Consider the following 21,777-nt stretch of genomic DNA (forward strand, 5'->3'; position numbering starts at 1 on the left):
TCATAAAAAAAAACACAACTCTGACAGCAGCAGGGTGAGCCTGCTGGAGTATCCCACTTTATTGATTTTAATTCCTTTAATACCTTGAGCCTTGCTGCTTGGCTGACTCTCTCTCTCTTTCTCTTTCTCTCTCTCTTTCTCTCTCTCTCTCTCTCTCTCTCTCTCTCTCTCTTTCTCTCTCTCTCTCCCTGGCATAAGGCTCTTTTTATAGTGAATTTGATTTGGGTTTCCTTATCGGCTCGCAGCAGGCAGGAAAAAAAAGAGGCCGAGGATCCCCAGACCTGGCGGCCAGGCTGGCATGATTGAAACAACAAGCTTTCAGATCAAACATGATTAGTGGAGGCTGCTGGCATCGCATGAGATCATTTCTGCATGTTTTGTGTGTGTGTGTGTGTGTGTGTGTGTGTGTGTGTGTGTGTGTGTGTGTGTGTGTGTGTGTGTGTGTGTGTGTGTGTGTGTGTGTGTGTGTGTGTGTGTGTGTGTGGGTGGGAGGGGCCGCTCACTTAGTGGCACCTGATGCTGGAGGCACATCGGGCCCACTTCAGTCCCGGCAATCAGCGCATCGCATGCGAGTGAACGCGATCAGCTGGACTGGTTACATGAATTTGCTCTGCATGCATCCAGCTGCTGCTGCAGAGGAGACAGCCCTTCAGTGCGCGCGCCCACTCTGAGTCGCACCGTGCGTCCGGCGCGCTTCACTCTCTCTGTATTCACGAGGGGGAGGGAGGGGGGGGCAAAGCGGGGTGGGGAGGATTTATGTGTACTTTTGTTTTTGACCCATCCGCGGGGTCACTCCACGTTGTCCGGGTTTTATGGTTGCGTGGAAACATAAACGACAACAACAACAACAAAAAAGGTGAAGGTTTTCGGTCAGTGGAGAGGAGCCGCGGAGTGCAAGATCCGTTTCCAGAGGCGCGCCCGCGGTTTCCCGCAGCGGATCGGGTGCAGAGGTTCAGCGCAGCAGCCCCGTCGGCTCGCAGCGATCAGCGGGGAGCCGATCCATCCATCCATCCAGAGACGCGCCATGGAGGGGAGAGCAGGAACACGAGCAGCGACGTGAGTGCGCGCGATGCCGATCATTACGCGTAAACGTGTCACTGTTGTTTTTAAAGTCAAAATGAAGAAACTAATATTAAAGTGAACTTCTTTTATTTTTACATTTCGAGCACATTTTCTATTTAATTTGACCAAATGTTTAAAAGTTATTTTTTGTGTGTGTGTGCGTTAACTCTTGAAATACCTTCACTATATTGACGTTATTCTTAATTTTTATATCCGAAGCTCATTATTTTTGAAAATTAAAAACAGTTTTCAGGCGCTGTGTGAATATGAGTTATTACTATTATTAAAGAGTCGATTTACTGCTTGTAGATCCATGAAGTCCAAAAGCTTGTTGTCGTTAATCAGCTTGGAACATAAATTCAGGTTTGATAACTTCAAAAGTAGTTTTTTGTTTTCTTTTTCTTTTCATCCCCTCCTCCCATTTTTTTCTAATTGCTTTTTATTCAGTTCAGAACCAAGCAGTGAGGATGCCATTAAAATGTCTGATCCATACATTACAACTGAAAGCTTTGATAAATATTTGCTGCATTTCATTTGCTTTGATGGCTGGGTTTGAGTCCCCCATAATGGCTCCTTCATACAGCCGCTGGCTTTATACAGAGCGGCCCTGACAGCCGGGAATTTATGAAGTGAGCCTGACCTGTGGCTGCTGCGCCAGCGCCGGATTTATTCCCAGAGCGTTGCATTCCCTGCGCAAATTAAAAGCGGCATAAATAACAATGACGGCGAAACTCCATCAATTTTAGGGAAACGCCAGGAGAGCCTCCTTCTGACTTATTGTGTTTGCTGTCCCAGCGTTACACTCCATCTCTTTCCGTCTTGATCTCATCCACAGGCAACTTCCCTCCATCTTCAGCCACTTAACTCGTCCTCCTGCCAAAACATTTGCCCCTTTCCTCCATCTCTCATTCGTGTCTTGCACTGTGTTGTTACTGTAATATTACCCCTGGCCTTAAATCCCCTTGATATCATTCTTTCTCCCACAAGCCTGAGCTCCTCATGTGTCCAATTTCACTTCTTGTTCACATGTTTTCACCTCCTCCTCTTCCTCCTACTCCTCCTTCATCAGTAGCCCTCTGCTGCTCCCCAATTATCTCTGGCTGAAATACCAGCCTGGCAAACAGGAAGGGAAAAATGCACCCTTTTGCAAAGGCCTAGTGTCAAATGCGCTGGGCTTTGTACTTGCATGCTGTTGTAATTTTTTTTTTCTTCATGCGGTTAAACATTTGAAAGTGTCTTATCTTGGCCTTGAGGAAGACGCAGGGATACAGTGCTGTAAAAAATAGCTGCTTTATGTACTGCAAACACAAACACCAGTGTTATTAGTAAGGAATTTATGGGATAAAGTTGTGCATCATTTGCATATTTATCTTCCATGTTAACTTTATTGCTATGGACAAAGACCAGATAAAAAAATAAAATTAAATGAACTAACATTTAGGATTCCCTGTGCTTTCAAATTACTGACAGCACATCAGGTTTTTTTTTAATTTCTCTGTTTGAAGTTGTAATTTTCTCTGGCAGGCTGAGATTTCAGTCAAAGATTGTGAGACCGACATGCCACGTACTGATGAATTATTACAGATCCTAAAAGTGTCTGACTGATCTCTCTCGGCAGTGCTCTGAATCTATTTTAGAAGGCAACTTTTCTATTCTGGGGATGTAGACCAAGCACAAGTGGGGATCTTCCTGTGGTGCTTTTAGGTTAAGATGCAAAAAGAGCACACTGGTTAGATTCCTCATCTGTTGGTCACCAATGAGAAACAATTTGCAGAGATGATCCAGCTTCCCTTTGACATGTTTAACTTGCACCGACTGAAGCTGCAGGTTGAGCTTCTGGAAATCCAACATAAAGACCCCATGTATGGACAGGCAGAGAAGAAATTTAGGGAGTTTTCACACCTGATGGTCTAATAGACTCTGGTCGATTGGGGATCATACCAAAATTGCAATATTTGTTGAGAGTTCTCCAGTCCGCGCGGCATTTGAACCACACCAAGAGTTCACCTCAACCGATCCGAGACCTCGGTTTTCAGACAGACCAGTTCACTTTTTTGGTCCGCATCAAAGTTTGACTCACCTCTCCCCACATGAACCAAGCTTTCTAGGCAACCAACTAGAATTCCTTTTGTTCAACTTGCTTAAACTATTTTATAAACTCTTAAAGTCGGTCCAAGACAAAATGTGAAAAGGGATATTGATACTTTTGCAAGGAAAAGTGAAATTCCATTGGCTCTTTGGATCAAAACATTTCTCCTGTTTTCCAAACGAAGGTACGACTGCTTGGCTGTTTTTCCAGCAATCACACAGAAGCAGCACTGTCCTCAACCCACCCGTGTCATGCAATACTTCAAGGTACATAGAGGTCCATTTCATTTTGTTATCTCTGTAAGCAGATCTTACCCAGTCTCTTGGCATTTAGAAGAAATTAACAAGCGTGATTGAATTACGTTTTGTTTTTTTCCATTTTGTCCGAGGGGCATCACACTGTCAGGTTTGTTGGCCTCGTCGCTGTTTACGATGTTAGCATTTACCTCAACAAAAGGATTGCATGGCCAACGGTGATGCTACACTCACTGAGAGACTTTTCTTTAGGAGGATTAGTAACAGGATAGGCAGAAGTCCTGATCAGCTATTAATGAAGTGTGTTATGGTAGGCAGGACCTGCTATTTTCAATAGCTGAGGTAAAGAAAATTAACTGTAATTTAGAGGACAGACATACAAGCTTCATGTTACTTGCACTTCTGAGCAACTCCAGCTTTTCGTGACTCGCTCAAACAATCCAAAGGACATTTTCGCAATAAACAGAGTGGTAAACTGTTAACTCTGAAAATGCAGCCAGATTTAGATCAGGTCCAGCTTGTAACATTTTGTTTCACATGGTGTCGGATCAGTGTGTTAATGCAAGGGTCTGGGGACTGAAATAGCCTCGCGCTGCAGGTCCGTCAATTATAAAAGAGGCAGAGTGACACCAACCACTTTTTTGCGCTTGTTTATTGTGCAGAGTTAAAGCCTGTGTTTGATCCTGCTTCTTTTCTTCATTTTTAGATGTTTAGCAAAGTAGAGCTCTTTTTCTGACCACCTCCATGTTAAATTGAACATGCAGCTTTCCTGCTGCCTCCACACTGCAATTAGATAAAAGGCTGTACCCCCAATGGATGACAACTCTGAAGACTGGTGCTAATCACTAGCATTTTATATTTTTCCAATTTTGTTGTTCAAAACGTAGTCCTCTCTCTCCTTTGCTTCTGACCATCTGTTGCTTTTCCCCCTGAAGGTTCTTCAGCACCAGGGGAGGTTGATGTGGACTCCTGCGGTCTTCCCTGGAGCATGCCCGTATCCCACCATGCACCTGGCTGCAGTTTGGCTGCTGCGTTACTCGGTGGTCATGTGTTTGCTGTTGCACAGCTTGGTCTTGATGGCCTTCTGCTTCCATCATGCTGCCACCTCTTGCTCCAAGAGGTGCTACTGCTCTGAGACGGAGAGCGGAGGCAAGACGATGCGTTGCAGCAATCTGCAGCTCACGGAGATCCCAGAGGACATCCCCAACGACACACAACGCGTCTACCTTGACTTCAATCTTCTATCCGCAGTTCCAACGAATGCGTTTGCTGGTTTGACCCACTTAGTAGAACTGGACCTGTCGCACAACGAGATAAGCCAGCTAGAGCCTGGAGCATTCAGAGGACTCGGCTCCGCCCTGCAGTTCCTGGACCTGTCTTCAAACAAGTTGGTGAACTTTAACCCTGACGCCTTTGAGGACCTTCGAGCTCGCGCCAATCTGACGAACAACCCGTGGCTTTGCGACTGCAATCTGCAGATGGCATTGCCCCGTGTGGACCTGGAGCCAGCCTCGCTGACGGGTATAGTGTGCCAGACGTCTGATCCAGAGGAAATAGGAGTTCAAGGACTTGCGTTCCTGTTGGAACCGGATATAGACCTGTGTGTGGTGATGAAGAGGACTACAGATGTAGCTATGCTGGTTGTTATGTTTGGCTGGTTCACCATGGTCATTTCCTACCTGGTCTACTACGTCCGTGCAAATCAGGAGGACGCCCGCAGGCACTTGGAGTATCTCAAATCGTTGCCCAGCAGGCAGGGCAAGTCAGAGGAGTCCTCCACCATCAGCACTGTGGTGTAGTCATGAACAGAACCTAAAATCCTATATCACCACAAGCAGGAGCGGCATGTATCTTGACAGTAACAAGGGAATCTCAAGGATTTCTTTGCTGTTGAAGATAAAACATTTTTGTACACAGGAAGACTGAGGTGGATGTAATGTAGTCTGGATAAATAATTCATCTTTCTGGAGGCCATTAGAACTTTTTGTTGGCTGAGTTGATGGCCTTGTCTGTACACTAAGCAACTAAAAGCAATGAACTCCAGAAATGGGATACAAATGGGTTTTATCCAGTGGTGCATGTATCTCAATGTTCTTTTACAGTGGTCAAGACACAGTTAGCAATATCAATGGTCTGACAGTGCTATTATCATATTCTGCATAATATGTTTCTCAGCAGAGTCCTAATATTATAGACCCATCTAGTACAAGTAAAAATGACATTTTCAAGTTAATATGATGTTCAGTGAGTTTCTGTTATTGAAAACAAAGACACACGGCTTCACAGCAGTTAAACATTTTGGAGGCGTTACAGCTGCAAACGCTGGTGTATGTTCTCAGCTCAACAAAAGGTAAAGCATAACTGTGAAATCAGCATGAAATATGTATTTTGTATGGTGCACATTAACCACAAGGACGATTGCTTTCCTTCGCAGTTCCACTTGATTCTCATCTCCCTTCACTGCATCATCTGGAATTTCTCTGACTTTGTTTCTCTAGTTGATTTTCAACTGAGCCAATCAGCAAAAAGGAAGAGTTGTGAACAATGGCGTTGAGTTTCTGTGCTGTTTTAGAATTGTAGTCTGCCTAAATAGGGTTGTAGTTTGGCAATGGCAGTGGAGCAGAGGATGTGAACAAAGACATTCAGTTGGCCATGTTTCCAAATATTGAGCCATTTAAATTGGAGCAAGAGGAATGTTTAAGACATTTTATTGCTGGCAAAGATGTTGTTCAGCTCAGCACTTCTCTCTTGGCATCCTTGGGGTTGGTAGTTTACAACGCACGTAATTTCCAGTAACATTCAAAGCTTACTGGAAATGCCTCATGTCCAAATTTTAGTCTTTGGATAAAATCAGGTCAAACTTAAAAGAGAGTCCATGCCTCCAGGAAGCAGACATTTCACAACAGCCATAGGTGACGAATCAAGGAATCAATCAATCAATCAAATTTTATTTGTATAGGACATTTCAGCAGCAAGGCATTTCAAAGTGCTTTACATCATAAACACAAAAACACAAAGTCATGCATCATGCAATAAACAATACATTGTTACATATTACATTTCAAATATAATTCTAAACAGGTGTGTTTTTAGTTGCGATTTAAAGAAAGTCAGGGTTTCCGCTGTTTTACAATTTTCTGGAAGTTTGTTCCAAATTTGTGGTGCATAGATGCTGAAAGCTGCTTCTCCTCTCTTGGTTCTGGTTCTGGGGATGCAGAGCAGAACCAGAACCAGAAGACCTGAGAGGTCTGGAAGGTTGATACAACAACAGCAGATCTTTAATGTATTGTGGAGCTACACCGTTCAGTGATTTGTAAACTAACAACAGTATTTTAAAATCTATTCTTTGAGCTACAGGGAGCCAGTGGAGGGACTTTAAAACTGGCGTTATGTTCAAGAGGGTTGGTTGTACCAGGGTAGGTGTACATCTGTATTCAACTCATTTTTCTGCAGTAAATCTAAATTGTAAAATGATATCCCAGGCTTTGTACATTTTTAATCCATTATCTGAAATGGACTGTGATAGACTGGCGACCTGCCTGCGGTGTACTCGGCCTCTCACCCATTGACCACTGGAGATAGGCACCAGTACCCCTTCTGACCCTTCTAGGGATGAGCGTGTAAGATGATGGACGGATAGATAGATGGATGGATGGATCTGAAATGGAAAGATAATGACAGTCATGCAGTACTTTGTGTTGATCAATCAGTTAAAATTCCTACACAAGTGTGAAAGTTTGATTGCAATATGGAGAAAAGGTCTAGAGCTAAAAATACTTTTTCCAAGGATGTCAATATTACTGATACAAAAATTTACTTCTGTGATTTATATTTAATTCTTAATTTATACCAGAAGGGTGGCGTAAAAAATACTTCAGACATCCCATTATTATTGTCAAGATATCAAAGTAGATTGGTCTGACGAGTAAATATTCAAATGGCACAAGAAATATGAGAACAGCAATCTAAAAAAGGAAAGTTTTTATGTTGAAAATGACTGTCACTTGAGGTAATTACAGCTACATGAAGGACTCACTAATGATCATCTTATTTGGATCTGTGATTACAATTTTGGGGCCTCAGACCTCACTATGTCAGACAGTGGAGGCTGAAATAAAAATTATAAATGATTTCAAAGTGCATTATTTTTGGCACAGGTGAAAACACTTTACCAATTATGAGGGAAAATGTAATTACTATAATTTTTTTAGGTTATTTTGTTGTCAGTATGTCTCTGTCACGTGTATTTTTTACGTCATGCAGGGACTTTGTAGGTTTGTTATTTTGTGGTTGTAAAACTGGAAGGTTTTGGTCCTCTTACCTCGATTACACCAGCTGCTGTTTTCTTTCCATCTAACATCCTTATTAACCAGCCACGGTGTCTCTATGAATTATCTATTATGCAGTCACTCCCGGGTCATGGCCGGTCAGTCCATTAAAGGAGGCAGCAGGGAAGCGAACTTTCCATTTCGCTGGAGCATATGGCAAAGAGCAACACGCACAAATGCATTTGAGCTCCTACTGATGAGACCGTCAATATCAGAACAAGACTGCAAAAACAGGGAAATGCGTTTGAACGGGAGGCATAATTGAATCCATTACTGCCCGAACCTCGAGATGTACTCATCGGCTCTTTCTCCAGCGGAAAACAGCCTGATGTGGTGCTGAATAATGAAATCTGATGTCCGAGACGTGGGAAGGGGTTTGTCAACAAGGGTTTTCCTTGTGTTCGACACACGAATGCCTCCAGAGCAGAGCGAGACCAATGAGTTATTCATGAATATCACAAAAAAAAAAAACTTGTGCAGAAAGGCCGGGACTGTACCCATCATCTTCTGTGACCTACTTCTTGAGAGAAATGAAAGGGTAATGCCACAGGGGATCAGTGCCTCTCTACTGTCTGACTTACATTCCTTGGGTGAAGCAATTTCCAAATGCCCTTGAGCTGCTGGGGAGTTTCTTGAGGAGTCATTTTAGGCTCTCGCTTTGGTTTTTTAATGTTCATTAGCAGCGCAGGACGTCATGCAATTGTATGAACGTGGTACCACTTCAAAATCATTTCACTGGAAATATGGATACGCTTTAGATTTCTAGTGATTTTATGCCATTCAGTGACATCTGAAGTAGGCTGATGAAGGAGTCGAGCTAATCGAGAGGGAAAACAAGAGTCTCACAAAGACTCTTCAATAGACCAAAACATTGGTCTATTGAAGGAGAGAGGCGGAGGAAGTTCAAACCACACAATCAAAACGGTCAAAGATCTTATCCCCTACTCCAACATCTCTCCACCAAGCCTCTAAACCATCAGCCAGACAGAGATTTACAGTTAAAATGACTTTACTGTCTCTGTGCAAGAAAGCACAACAAAAAAAATTTTTTAAATCAACTGTCAAGGACTGTAAAGAAAATGTATAAATAAGTATATTTAATTAAGTATAATATAATGTGCTAATGTAACATGAAAATATGGTAGAAACAACTGGGTTGTTGAGAGAATGATGCTTGGATTAATTTGTAGTGTTCACTGCAACAACAACTCTAGAAATAAACATGTTGTCTTTTCAAGATAAGTCAAAGATATTCCTTTGTTGAACCCAATGGGGAGGAATTAAAAGTATGACAGCAGCACAAACACAAGTAAATTAGAAAATATCTCAGTAAAATTAAAATTAAGCAGGAAATTTGTTCGATGATCTAAAACATTCAAGCAGGACAAAACGGCAAGAAGAACGCTTTAAGGAAGGGATGTCAAATTCATTTTTATTTTGGGCCACATCAAGATCATGAAGGTCGTCAAAGGGCTGTTTATGGCAGAATGTATGAAAAACCTATTGAAATATTATACATTTCTATGTATTCAGTGAGTAGTTCTTAAACTTGAATAATATTGTACATATTTCTCCATTTATGTCATTTGGCACTACAGAAATAAGAACAGATTAGATTTGACTGATAAAACATGACCTGCACAGCTTTATTATGTGGCCCACTTGAGTCTTCAGGGCCACATAATTAGTTTTGGTGGGCCGGATTTGGCCCATAGACCTTGAGTTTGATGTGTGCTTCAGGGGGTGAAATACTTCCTCACCAGACAGTTGCGTATTAACTTATGCCTTAAGAACCTTATGGGAATACAGTAATGGAGTTGTGTTGCCATTGATCATATTATAGTGCAAATTGGAATTCCAGTTAGTTTTCATTAGGCAAATAGATTTGCCTGATGGAAACATGTCAATTTTTTAAAAAAAGAAACAAGAAAAAGAAAAGCTTGCATTTTTAATGAAAAAAATTTCTGCTACGATAAGGTAACTTTTCGACTGTATCAAAATTATCTTATTTCTCAAACCACAACACATTTTTTCGCATCCCGTGAGTGATGTGATCAGCAACCTGATGTTACTACTGACAGAAAAGACAAAGAATACGACAAACAAGTAACAGAACAGGTTATTTTTAGTGACTTATGTGTACAGACTTATTCAGGTGTAATCTTAATTGTATTTCTCATTTAATAGAGACACTGCAATTGCAAAATTTCTGACATTGACAAAGTTGCTCACATTCGTAATGGAATCTCAGCTGTTTTTGGACTGCGAGGGGTCGGAGGGGAAGCTGGAGTACCCAAAGAAAACCCACATATGTACAGGGAGACACTTGCAGACAATTATCAATTGATATGCCGGCTGCTTTTTAGAATATGCCATATGTTTTCTCACCCACGCCCCATTTAATCAGCTCCTGTGTTCTGATTTGTGGAGTTGGTTGTGCAGAAAATGATATCGATCTCAAGGAAGCCCTGAAGCAGTCTCCCGTGACGAGCAGGAGGCTCAACAGTACTAAAAAATAGATGGTAAGCCTCTCTCCCTGACATTTCCTGCCACACACACACTAACACACACGCCTTTGCTCCGTTAACACACTCCGGCTCTGGCTTTGAAAGCAGCCGCTCCTAAAGGAAAGCCACTCGCCACAAGAACGGACAAACCGAAAACTATTAGCAGACATGCGTGTCAGTATTTCTCCCGGCCGATTCGAGTGTGTTCCTTCTTTTGTTCGGTCGTATGTACGACAGGTGTGTTTGCATGGCGGGAGCGAGGGCGGAGGTAACCCGACGCCTGTGTTCTCCGACACACACATCAATGTTGCTGAGGTTAATTTAAATTTCAAGGCAGCTCGGCTTGCCCCATCTGCAACCTGGGACACGTTACACTGGTGTGAGCATTACAACTGCTGGGTAATGGGACACAAAGTGGGGGATAAGGTGACTCATCCAATCCCACAGAGCGCAGGCCGGCTTGGAGTTCAGTTGCAGCTGAAGTGGCTTTCAGGGTCTGAGATCTCTTGAGGCAAAGGCCGCCTGAGAAACGGCATCTTTCAGAGAAAAAGGGAAGCGATAAAAGATGAAATTGAAAAAACAAAGAAAACCCAAAGACTGGCGCATTCAATTCTTTTGTTAGTAAAAGAATAAAGCATCCACCTGCTTTGGGTGAGTTCTATCACCAGATATGTTAGAGGAACATAAATCATTGCATATGTTCATTTTATGTTCTATAGCGCCCCCTATGGAACAGAGGGAGAGGCTTAAAGATGAACCCGTTTGCTAAAAATGCACCAAAAAAAGAAAAGTGGTCCAACTTAACAAAAAAATAGTTGATTTATTACAAGTACTTAAATCAAGTTAACATATTTCATGTAATAACTTGTCATGTTAAACAAAATTAATTAAGTTTTATTAACTTAATTTGACTACATGTAACCAAGATTTAAATAATTGATATAAATAGGATAATTGCAAAACAACAACATCAGAAAAAAAAAAACATTTTTCCAACTCAGTTTCTTTCAACTTTATCAACAGCTGCAGGAATGCATTTGGTTTATTTTTGGCTAAAACAAGTTTCATTCTTCATCCAGTGAAGTTACTTTACTAGAGTGAAGTTTCACCAGATAATCAGAAAACTTTTTGAGACAAAATCTCAGATGTTCCAAAAAGCTGACATTGTTGAATTTTGAAAATCAAACATTTTTGATAATAATCCCCACATTTCAGGTTTTTTTTTTTTTTTTTTTTTTTGACTCATCAAATTTAGGACTTTTCTTGTTTTAGTTAGAAAATGTGTAAGACTAATCTCAATTTTTTGTTGTTGTTTTTACTGTTCAACTGATTATAATAGGGCTCCATTTGCCTGCTTATTTTATACACACTGCATAAAGTATTGCAATAATCGGGTACAAGGACATGAATTGAAACTAACTAAAAGAGCAGCTAAAGAGCAGCTGAAGTTGAAGAAAATCTTGAAATGTTTCCAGAAAGCATGAAAAACGTAATCAAAAGAAAGTATTACTCCTTTTAAAGTTCTTTGATATGGTCTAAAACATTTGCACAAGATTGTTAACCCACAGTAAGGACAAAAGCCGTGTTGTGTAAAAGTCATGCCAAAGTGAGTAGCAATAGAGGTTCTCATGGAAAATGTACGTCTCATCACTGTCATGGTGTCTGCTGTGAAATCATTTCCTGAGCAACATCCTTTCATGTTCACACATCCGTCCTGAGGAAGAGCCGTCTGGCTCCGTTTGCACAGTTTCCACGCATTACCTCCTGACTGGGCCGCCTCCAGTGAAACATCATTTTCCAAGTGCTGCTTTCACTTCACATGAAATCGCGTGCTTGGTAACGTCAGTCGCAGAGAAAATAAAAGTGTTGTAGGACCAACGGTGTCAGGCATCCGGCGTGAACATGAAACTCTCTGGATCTGGTCCAAGTATGTCAAAGTCGGTGATCTGGTGTTGCCTTGAAAATTTTAAGGAACAGAGGCTAAACTCGGAGCAACCTTCATGTAGATTCAGAAAAATTCATTGGCATCCACACTGAAGAAGCATATCTGATGCCAAGTTTTCCATAGGCCCAATGATTTTGAGTCTGGTTAAAGCTGCGGTATGTGACTTTTATCACAAAAAAATATGTTTGTATATATTTATTGAAACTGTCACGATGTTGTGATGGTATTATATTTGAAGGATTATCTGTGAAAAAAATCCAGCTCCTCTGCTTCCTTCCAGTGTTAGTGTTAGGGCTTAGCGCTGTCAATCATTCCTGTGTATGCCTCCCACCAATGACCGCAGAACCCTAACCCTAACCTACCCTAACCCTAACCCTAAAGTGTTTTTTTTTTTGTAAGGGTGAGTTGTTTCTCCACTATTATCAAATGTAGGAGCGCATACCTGAGGTGATTAACAGCACTGAGGCCCTCCTCCTGGCTCTGATTGGTTGTTTTTGGCATTTCTTCAGACAGCAAAAGTAGCTTCGAGAAGAAGTGCAGAGGATTGATCTTTTTACAGATTATCTATTGATTATCTGTCAGGATAGTGAAAATCTTGGAAATAATTACATTTCAAGTGGAAGAATTCAAACTTAACCCACAGTATTTTTTTAAAGATTATGATGCTGATTAAGAGTTAAATTTTTTTCACGCACAACATAAGTCTACAGTGGGTCTTTACCTCAAGCCTAGTGGCTGAAAGAAACTAACCTCTGACTCATGGATATAGTCATAAATTTTTAATTTAGAGTTAAAGTACAAATTGTGCTTCAAGAAATTTGAAGTAGCAACAATTGTGTAATTGGTGACTTTGTTAAAAACTGTTATTTCTCAATCTGGGATTCCCCCCCGTCACTCAAACCCGAGGTTGGATCTTTTCCAAATGTTCCTGTTCAAAATTGGTCTCCAGCTCTACAAGTTGGGTCCATTTCAAGGCTTTTCACACGTCTTCCAACATGGGCTGAATAAATATGTCTGCATCTGTATGCAGGCATAACAATGGCAACAATGTTTAGCACTTTATTGTGAACTGAAGGCAGAGAAGTTCTCACCTGAGTGCTAATGCATCTGACTTATTTCAAGTGCGTTTTAGCACATTATAGTGTCTGATCAACGGTGACTGTAGATTAATGACAAGTGCATTCAAAGGCCAGAAAACTGAAATCAAATGGCCAATTATATTCCAAAACTTTCTTATCGTTTGCTTCCTTTGCAATATAGTATAAACATAGAGAAAGAAAAGGAGAAAAACAAAAAGCCATAAAATCTGAAGATTCGGGAGGTTCAAAATGAAATGGGGCCTGCGTTGTTTTTGGGAGCTTTAATGACTGGTGAATACATCAACTGCTTGAAGAGAGAGCTGAGGCGTGTCCAGCTGTGCTTAGCCTCATAATAAACTCATAGCAATGTTTTAGTATATTCAGAGGCCACAGATGCACCGCACTAAATCCACAAGGAATCGTGCAGCAACACATAAAGAAATGATCTGAGTCTTTAAAACGTCTCTCCAGTCCGCGGGTGTCCAGCTCCAGTCCTGCCAGTTATCGCTGTCTCTGCTCCAATACCAGAGCAGTGAGACACTGAAAATTAGTGCATCAAACCGATACGAAGTAAATACACGGCCCCTTTCTAAATTGGGGCTAAGTAGTTTGCTCAAAAGGAAAATACAATTGAATTGAAGGAACTAGAAAAAGAATTACGTCATGATTTCCACCATATTGGAAGATGATCATTTATGCATCATATTTTGCTTTCAGGCAAGAAAAGCGATATAACCATCTGATCTTAGTTTACAACCATCTGTTTCCCATGAATCCATATATTGTCCCACTGAATAAGAAACCACATCATCTCATGACATGTTTAGAGGTTGTGTTAAAAAAAAAAAAAAAATATATATATATATATATATATATATATATATATATATATATATATATATATATATATATATATATATATATATATATATATATATGAGAGAGAGAGACAAACTTTTCTATTGTAGATCTAAAGGTTGTCAAGTATATTACCACCACCAGAGGGCGCTCCCATCTTGCCCTTGTGTTGATGTCTAAAGTCTAGTGTGCTTCCTGAATCAATCCAGTGGACATTTGCATGAATGAAATGTAACCTTTTAATATATCTGCTGTTTTTAGTGATCTTACGTAGCAGTTTTCCAGGATATGTCATTTCCTGGAGTCTAAATAAAATCCCCTTGATTTTCTTCTGACAGTATATTATGGTTACAAAACTAAAACTAATTCAGAGCCTGTTCAGAACCACTTTCTCAGCTGCTGATGTTAGAAAGTTCTCACAGACAGTTTCTCATCTCTCCTCTGCATTGTGTGTATACTTGAAGCAGTTACATCAGGGGTGTCCAAAGTGGGCCCTGGTAGGCCGGCATTTCTCTCCCTGGTTTAACGCACCTGGATCAAATGATGGCTCATCAGAGGCCTTAGGAGAACCCTGACATGCTGAGAAGGTTGTTGGTATCACCAGGGAGAGAACTAAAACATGCAGGATGCTGGCCCTCAAGGTCCCACTTTGGGCCCCCCTGAGTTACATGTAAACAGATTATGAAACCCAAAGTGGCCTCCAAACACATTCAAATGGGAGAATTTATGAGTGGAATTAAACTGCATGCACAATAAGAAACTTAGCGGTCCTGCTCTTTGACACGATGAACTTGAACTGGGCACCACTAAACAGTGACCTATTAGAGGGTGATGACCTTTCCAGGACGTACCCCGCCTCTAACCCAATCACACCAGATGACCCTTTGAAGATAAGTAGTTATAGGGTATAGATAATGGATGGATGTTCTGCTCTAATGACTCTGTTGTTCGTCCCACATCAGAACCTGCTGCAGGCAGGGAGTCAGGTACGGCAGAGATTAATGTTCTGACTGCATTTTTTTTTCTCTGTCCATCATGCAGTTAAGTGGATTTTATTCATGAGTGAATCAGAGCAGGAGCCTCAAGTTGCCTCCTGAGATGCATGAATTAGTTAAAACTTTGTCCCGCATATTTACAGCACACACACAACACTCGCACGTCACACTTCACCTTTTCCCAGTTCAAACAAGAGATAACCAACAAAGCCAAGAGCAAGTGTTGCTCAGTCTGGGAAAACACAAAGCATATTAAGAAGAAAAAAAAATCCCACATAAATGGGACTCACTTTCAGCTTCCCTCTCCCATCACAGACAGGAAATGCCCGCTTCCTCCAGGCTTCTTTGTTATGCTGCTTGCGATTTCATTCAATCAGACATGCTCATTCATAAACTACTAGCACAGCTGAATCACCAACGGTAACAACGGAATTTACTAGAGATCTGCATGAGTTCCTGTTCTTGGAAACAGAAAGTGTTTTTAGAAACATATTAGGAGACTATTAGACAAACAGTAAATTATTACAATAATAACAATGTTCTATAATTATATAGAATATCAATAAAAAGCAAAATGATTTTTACTCAAATACATACATATATGTACACACACACACACACACACACACACACACACACACACACATATGTATATAAATAATGTTTTCCAAGTGCTTTTGTAACTTGTTGAAACCACCTGATTGTGTACAACAAGAACTCTGCACCATCTGCAGAACATCGACGTAAAAGTGCAATTTAAAAAAATCATGTTATTTTTATCACTTTTTTTTATCTTAAATAATCCCCAAACAAAAGATAAAACATCAGTAGCTAGTAATGATCATTGACACTTACAACACAGTGAAAGGTCTGCACAGATGAATCTAGATCAGTCTCTCTCAAATGCAACCCCCAAACCACTGGTTGTCTGCAAAGGTACTGCATGTGATGTGAGCTCAAAGTGCGATGCGTACAGTTATATTACCAAAGGATTGTGTCTTGTACTATTATCTTGTACAAGATAATAGTGTACAAGTTGCTTATGATGGGCGTCACTCAAAAGAAAAAGCTGCCAATCTTTAGCTTGAGCCACAGGATGTATTCAGCCGGGTAAGACCTTAAAACGGACATACCTTCAGCTGCACAGGCAGATATGCATCAAGTTGTTTGGTCGTTTCCTGGGTGTGTACGTGCTTCATGTTGGAGAAAAAAATCTGCTCAATCAGAACCGCTTGAGGGATTTGTTTGCTGCAGAAGAGTTTTGTGTTCAGGAAAATCCTCCTTAATGCAACTGAGACTGAAATCAAACAGTCACTGCATTTTTCTTTATAAAACTCTTACTTAACGATGCTGTAAGTCATTTGCCCAATTGACTTTTAAGGAAAGAACAACCTAGATTTCTCAAGTCTTCTGTATCTAAATAAGATTTCTGATTCATTTGACTAAACAAACCAAAAAAAAGTCAAAATTGGAACATGACGGGGCAAGATTTAATGATTTGTATTTTCCTGCCTAGTTTTAGGATCCTGTCATTTGCAGCCCAGGGTTTCTTAAATCTCAAATGCAAAATGGTTGCAGTGACCAGGTCCGATTCCCCAAATTGTTTTTTCCCTTCGTTTTGCAGGGCATCGGTCAGTGGGTTGCATCATTTCAGCGACTGGTTTTGTCAAGCTTGGAGAGGAGAGCGTTGCCATAAGGAAGCTGCCATCCCATCTGAACTTCTTTTGCACAGGATATCTGACCAATTCTAAGATTTACTTGTAATAGTTTCAATAGGTATAGCATTAGGTGATTATTAAGTATTAAGTGCTAGGGTGTTTTCATACCTGATAGTCTGGTAGACTCAATTTGATTGGGGATGAAAATTGCAAAAAAGATTTCAGCTGGTGCGGTCGTCTTTCACACTGCACTGAGTCAAACGCTCCAGCCTAGTTGAAAAACCTCTTCCCTCCCTCACCTGTGGAGGCGCTATTCCAAGAACACCTGGAGGAAACAAAACAAAAACTTCAGAAGAAGAGAAGAATACAACTTCCTTCTTCACAAAATGTAACCAAATACTGGAAAAGCGTCAGATTTTAGCGGTTGTAGGATTTCTTCTTTGTCTTTGGTAAAAGACTTGCATGTTTGTTTTTGTTGTTTACCCAGAGTCCCCTTCACTATAGTCCACTTTCCTGCTTTTGGAGCTATCTCTGGACCACTTGCATCTATTTTTGCATTTGAACCACACAGGAGTTCACTTTAGTAGTGTTTTAACAGAACCACTATTTGCCTTTTGGGTCTGCATTAGAGTTTGATTCCACATTCACACCTCTTGAAACAAACTTTCTAGGCAAACAAACTCAGTTCCATTAATGCAGATTAAACAGGTCTGGTGTGAATGCGCCATTAGTGTGAATAGTAAAACACCAAATATTGACTTACACTGGAACATCAAGTGCAGCAGACAGCTCTCACCGCTCCTTCTCCTTGCTCTTTGAGAATTCTCAGGATTCGCTCTACAGCCAATTAAAAGAAGTTCCACCTTGTCATGTTAGGTTGCAGCAACGGTAGACCTCGCAGTCTCACTCCAGAGAGCCTGACATTTGGAGAAGGCCGACATCGACAATTTCCTTCGGGCCTCTGCCTTGTTCGCGTTTTTTGCATCCACCAGATTGAACAAACGGCAAGCGAACTAGAGACCATCATCTTCAGTCATCATGGTGCCAACTTGGATGAATTCTCCTTCCTCATCCTGACAATCTTGTGTTGGATCTTCATCAGTTGCCTCCTCATCAGTAACGTTGATGTTTTCGTCTCCTCCAAGCACTCGAACGGCGAAGTTTGATCCCTGCTCAGTCGTGGTCTGGCAATCTTCTCACATAGCTTAATTTTAGTTTAGAATTTTTTAAAAAAAATAGAATAAAATGAATAAAAATAAAATCCAGGCTAAGACTGTAGATTCTTATTGACAATGAATTGTTCTTTCCTCCACGAAGCAAATCAATGAATTCCCATGAAATGTAAGAAAATGGAGAAAAGGAAGACAAACTGGCTCACCAGTTAATACTTTATTGGTTCTACTTCTACCATAACTTTCAGGTTTACATTAGTTATACATGTTATAATCCTATTACAACTAATAACCAGCCCAATTCTAATTGGTTCCAAGTTGTATTTGTTCTATACGGTTTCAGGAGAAAGAAAACAGTCATGTGTAAGTTTCAACGGAATTTGTGTCATGGATTGTGAGATAAGATGATGATGGGGAGGATGATGAGGATGGAAACCCCCCCACTGGGTGTTTCTATAAATATGTCAATAAGGGTAGAGTCAATCAGTAATAGTGCTCTCTTTCAGGTCAATACTTGTGAAACCTGACCCAGCGGGAGGCCATGCATGTTCTGATTGGTGAGTAGTGAGGAAGTCGCTGCTTCTCCTCTGCTGCTCATCTCTGGAGAGAGATCTGCCTCTCAGGCAGCTCTGACCCGGGCACCGGGCCGGCGCGCGGGCGGGACCGGCACCGGCTGGTACCGGACCGTTTACCTCACCAAACAGAATCACTCCTTCTTCACGTGGGCTCACGTGGACGTGCCCAGTTATTTTTTGCCTCGGGTTTCATGTTGCAGAAAGTCTTCTGAAACTCCTGCAGCCTCCGGGTGTGCTGGGAGGGGGAGAGAGGAAGGTGGGGCCGGGCGGGGGGTCGAGCTCAGTTCTGCGGGACGCAGGAGCTGACAGAGACGGGCTTTGTTCCGTCTGCGTCTCCTTCTCCTTCTTAACCATTCGGTCGTTTCCTCCCCGCAGTCTTCTCCTGCCTCATGGCCTCCGCCGCCCGCAGCGCGCCTCTGCCGGGGAGCGGCGGCGCACTTGTTGCGGACCCGCAGTTCCAGGAGATCCTGCAGAGGAGCCGCAGCTTGACGCAAAAGATCCTGGACGCGATAGCGGACACGCACAACTCCTGCGTTCACACCGAGGTGAGGCGCTGCAACCGGGCCGTTTGGGCAGCATGTGTGCGGGAAACTGCTGCTGCGTCACAGCGAGGAACAAAACAAAGCAATGAATAACAATGAATAACATGAATAACGATCTGAGCTGAAGGCTTCAGGCCTTCAGGAGAAATGAGCCTCTGTTGTTCGCTGCGTCTGAAATGCGTCTGTTGTTTTCTGGGCTGCAGTCGGAACCATTCTGGAACTTAAAATGCGCCATTTATGAGCGCGATGGACATTTCAGAGCCTGTCACTTTCTCAGAGATTACAAAAATTAATCCACAAGAATAAGGAATATTTTCCGGTTTTCTCTTTATTTATTTATATTCTCTTTTAAAACAACTTTTTTTTGTGTTTTTTTTTTTTACAAATAAGTCGCACAGGGCCCAAAGCACTTTATCATTTCTTTTTTTGTTTTTATTTTTGCATTGAGGAACGTCTTTAATAAATGACAACAACGAAAAAAAACCACAACCTTCAATTTTGTTGTTTTAAATCATGACTCCAGTGCAGGCACGTGGGGCATAAAGAGTCCAAATGAACAAGTAGCTTTGAATTATGACTCTTAGATTTCTGACTTTAAACAATCTGAGACTATTGAAGCTGCTGTTCAGGAAGCATCAGAGAGAAATGTGGCGACTTTTTCAGAAAATACAAAGTTTTGCAGCCTTTATTTGGTGTGGAGCTAAATTGACTCTACTTTTAAAGCTTTATGCTTTGATATCAAATGAAAAGAAACATCACATATAGGTAAAAATAAATTTTAACATTAGGACTTTACATGATACATGAAATAAGTATAACTACTGTTCATCTAAATAGGTCAAAAAATATTGTGTGTTATTGCTAATTATTTTTTTCAGAATTATGAAAACATTGTAGATGTTTTGAGTTTGTGGCTTCATGCTGAATCAAAATAACTTTCACAGAGAATCTGAGCGAATCTATTTAACATTCTCCACCACAGACCCTAAAGTTGGATTCTTCAGACATTGGCAGGTTTTCAACCATGGCGACCAACATTGGCATCCCCACACCTCCTGTCCTCACAGCGGTTTCAGAAAATTTCACTCTGGTAAGCGTCTCCCGTTCATAGAAAACCTTTTTTTAATGCAATAATAAATATATTTTTAAAAACAAAGACATGCTCAGGTTGCCCCCCTCGTTCTGTATTAGGAGACCGGTTTGAGAGTGATGCATGATGGGCTGCAGCTGCACCAAAGGCTCCTGAGCTCCATCGGCCCTCGACTAGCAGAGAAAGACAAAGTGGTTGCGTTGATGTCTGATGTCAGAGATCTAAAAATCCAGATTGTTAAGGTAAATTTAGTTTTGAAGTCCATATCGCAACTTCAAGAAAAAAAAAAACCGCTTTCCATCACAACTTCCTGATCCGTTTCACAGATGCAGAAACTGAACCAATCGCACACCGCAGCGCCCCCTACGTCGGGCTCGGTGGAACTGCGCCTCCCGGGGGAATTTGAGGTGCAGGTGGCGGCCCACCTGACCCTGGTCCAGCTGCAGGCGTTCAGCCGGGACGTGGCGCGTTGCCTCAGAAGCCTGGAACACAGCGCCGCCGCCGACGACAACCAAAGCTGACCAAATATCGTTTAATCTTTAGCCTGAGCTGAAAACCTATGTTGCCGTTTCTTTGTTATATTTATTGATCTGCTAGCGGATTATTTATTTGTTAAATCTATTTTTATTTATATATTTATTTCTAGAGAGAGATTGTATTTATTTAGGATTTTTTTTAAACCTTTGCACTTGTCAGATGTATAACCAGCTGTTAACACTCTTATTAGTGAGTTGAGGGAACATCTTAAAGCAGCAGTATGTAACCTTTTTAAAAAAAAAAAAAAAAACATTTTTACATATTTGTTAAAATTATCATTATATGATGACAGTAACCTGTGAAAAATTAAACAGCTTTTCCCAGTACCAAATGCATAAATTCACCACTCAACCAATCAGAGCGAGGAGGCTCTTAGCGCTGTCAATCATCCTCGTGCTCAGCTCCTCCTGCTTGCACTTTGCTGTGCTACACCTGGTTCTCCACAACATAGAATGCCATAAATGCCAATGCAATTTAGCATAGACAGTGATGACGGCGGATTAACAGTTTTTCTGTAACAGTAAAGAGGTTGATTTACAGCGCTAAGCCCCGCCTCCTGGCACTGATTGGTTGATTTTGACCCGGAGAGATGCAATATTAGCACTAGAAAGAGGTGGAGGACCTCAACTTTTTCAGATTATGTGTCTCAAAAGATAATGTCACAACATTTTGACAGTTTTAATAAATATGAAAAAACATTTTTGTAAAAGTTACCCTCTGCAGCTTTAAAGACAATTATAGATGGTGTAACATTTAAAGAGAAACTATTTTTGTATCGCTATTTAAAATCTAATATGTTATTTTCTTATGTCCCAATATAAAAATAAAACTGTTGTTTTTTGCAAATACAATTGTTCCGTTTCATAATGATGGTGCGGTGACACTTGCTGACACGCACTGCCTTGCTGGTGAATTGGTTCCGAAATTCCAGCAAAGGACACAGACATGCAACTCAAAGTGAAACGGCGGCTCTGGCGTCACGTCAGAGTTCGTACAGGTGTGTCATCAGAGGCAGATGAGCAGCTGTCACCAGGAAGATGACTCCCTCAGCATGTCATGTGAAAAACCTCAGTGTCATCATTCTGA

General features: G+C 41.2%; 2 protein-coding genes across 3 annotated transcripts; both read left to right on the plus strand.

Moving 5' to 3' along the window:
- The first annotated feature begins 787 nt into the window (after positions 1-787).
- Positions 788-5,619, plus strand: lrrc3ca (leucine rich repeat containing 3Ca). Of its 2 annotated transcripts, none has more exons than XM_055057528.1 (2): positions 788-1,056; positions 4,341-5,619. In XM_055057528.1, the coding sequence occupies exon 2, from the start codon at positions 4,365-4,367 to the stop codon at positions 5,202-5,204; it is 840 nt and encodes a 279-aa protein (XP_054913503.1). In that variant the 5' UTR covers positions 788-1,056; positions 4,341-4,364; the 3' UTR covers positions 5,205-5,619. The 2 variants fall into 2 exon arrangements, with proteins under 2 accessions (XP_054913503.1, XP_054913502.1); XM_055057527.1 differs by lacking the exon at positions 788-1,056 and adding an exon at positions 3,358-3,417.
- Positions 5,620-18,527: 12,908 nt separating this feature from the next.
- On the plus strand, positions 18,528-21,576 carry csf3a (colony stimulating factor 3 (granulocyte) a). Its single transcript, XM_055057529.1, has 5 exons — positions 18,528-18,778; positions 18,898-19,067; positions 20,047-20,154; positions 20,256-20,396; positions 20,481-21,576. The coding sequence occupies exons 2-5, from the start codon at positions 18,912-18,914 to the stop codon at positions 20,673-20,675; spliced, it is 600 nt and encodes a 199-aa protein (XP_054913504.1). The 5' UTR covers positions 18,528-18,778; positions 18,898-18,911; the 3' UTR covers positions 20,676-21,576.
- Positions 21,577-21,777: the final 201 nt, after the last annotated feature.

This window comes from Poeciliopsis prolifica, unplaced genomic scaffold (assembly GCF_027474105.1).
Source record: "Poeciliopsis prolifica strain line A6 unplaced genomic scaffold, Auburn_PproV2 SCAFFOLD048, whole genome shotgun sequence".
Lineage (NCBI taxonomy): Eukaryota > Metazoa > Chordata > Actinopteri > Cyprinodontiformes > Poeciliidae > Poeciliopsis > Poeciliopsis prolifica.

Coding starts and splice junctions, on each gene's coding strand:
- csf3a (XM_055057529.1), top strand. CDS start 18,912: ATGGCCTCCGCCGCCCGCAGCGCGCCTCTGCCGGGGAGCGGCGGCGCA. Junction 20,155..20,255: donor TTTCAGAAAATTTCACTCTG/GTAAGCGTCTCC, acceptor GTTCTGTATTAG/GAGACCGGTTTGAGAGTGAT. Junction 20,397..20,480: donor TAAAAATCCAGATTGTTAAG/GTAAATTTAGTT, acceptor TCCGTTTCACAG/ATGCAGAAACTGAACCAATC.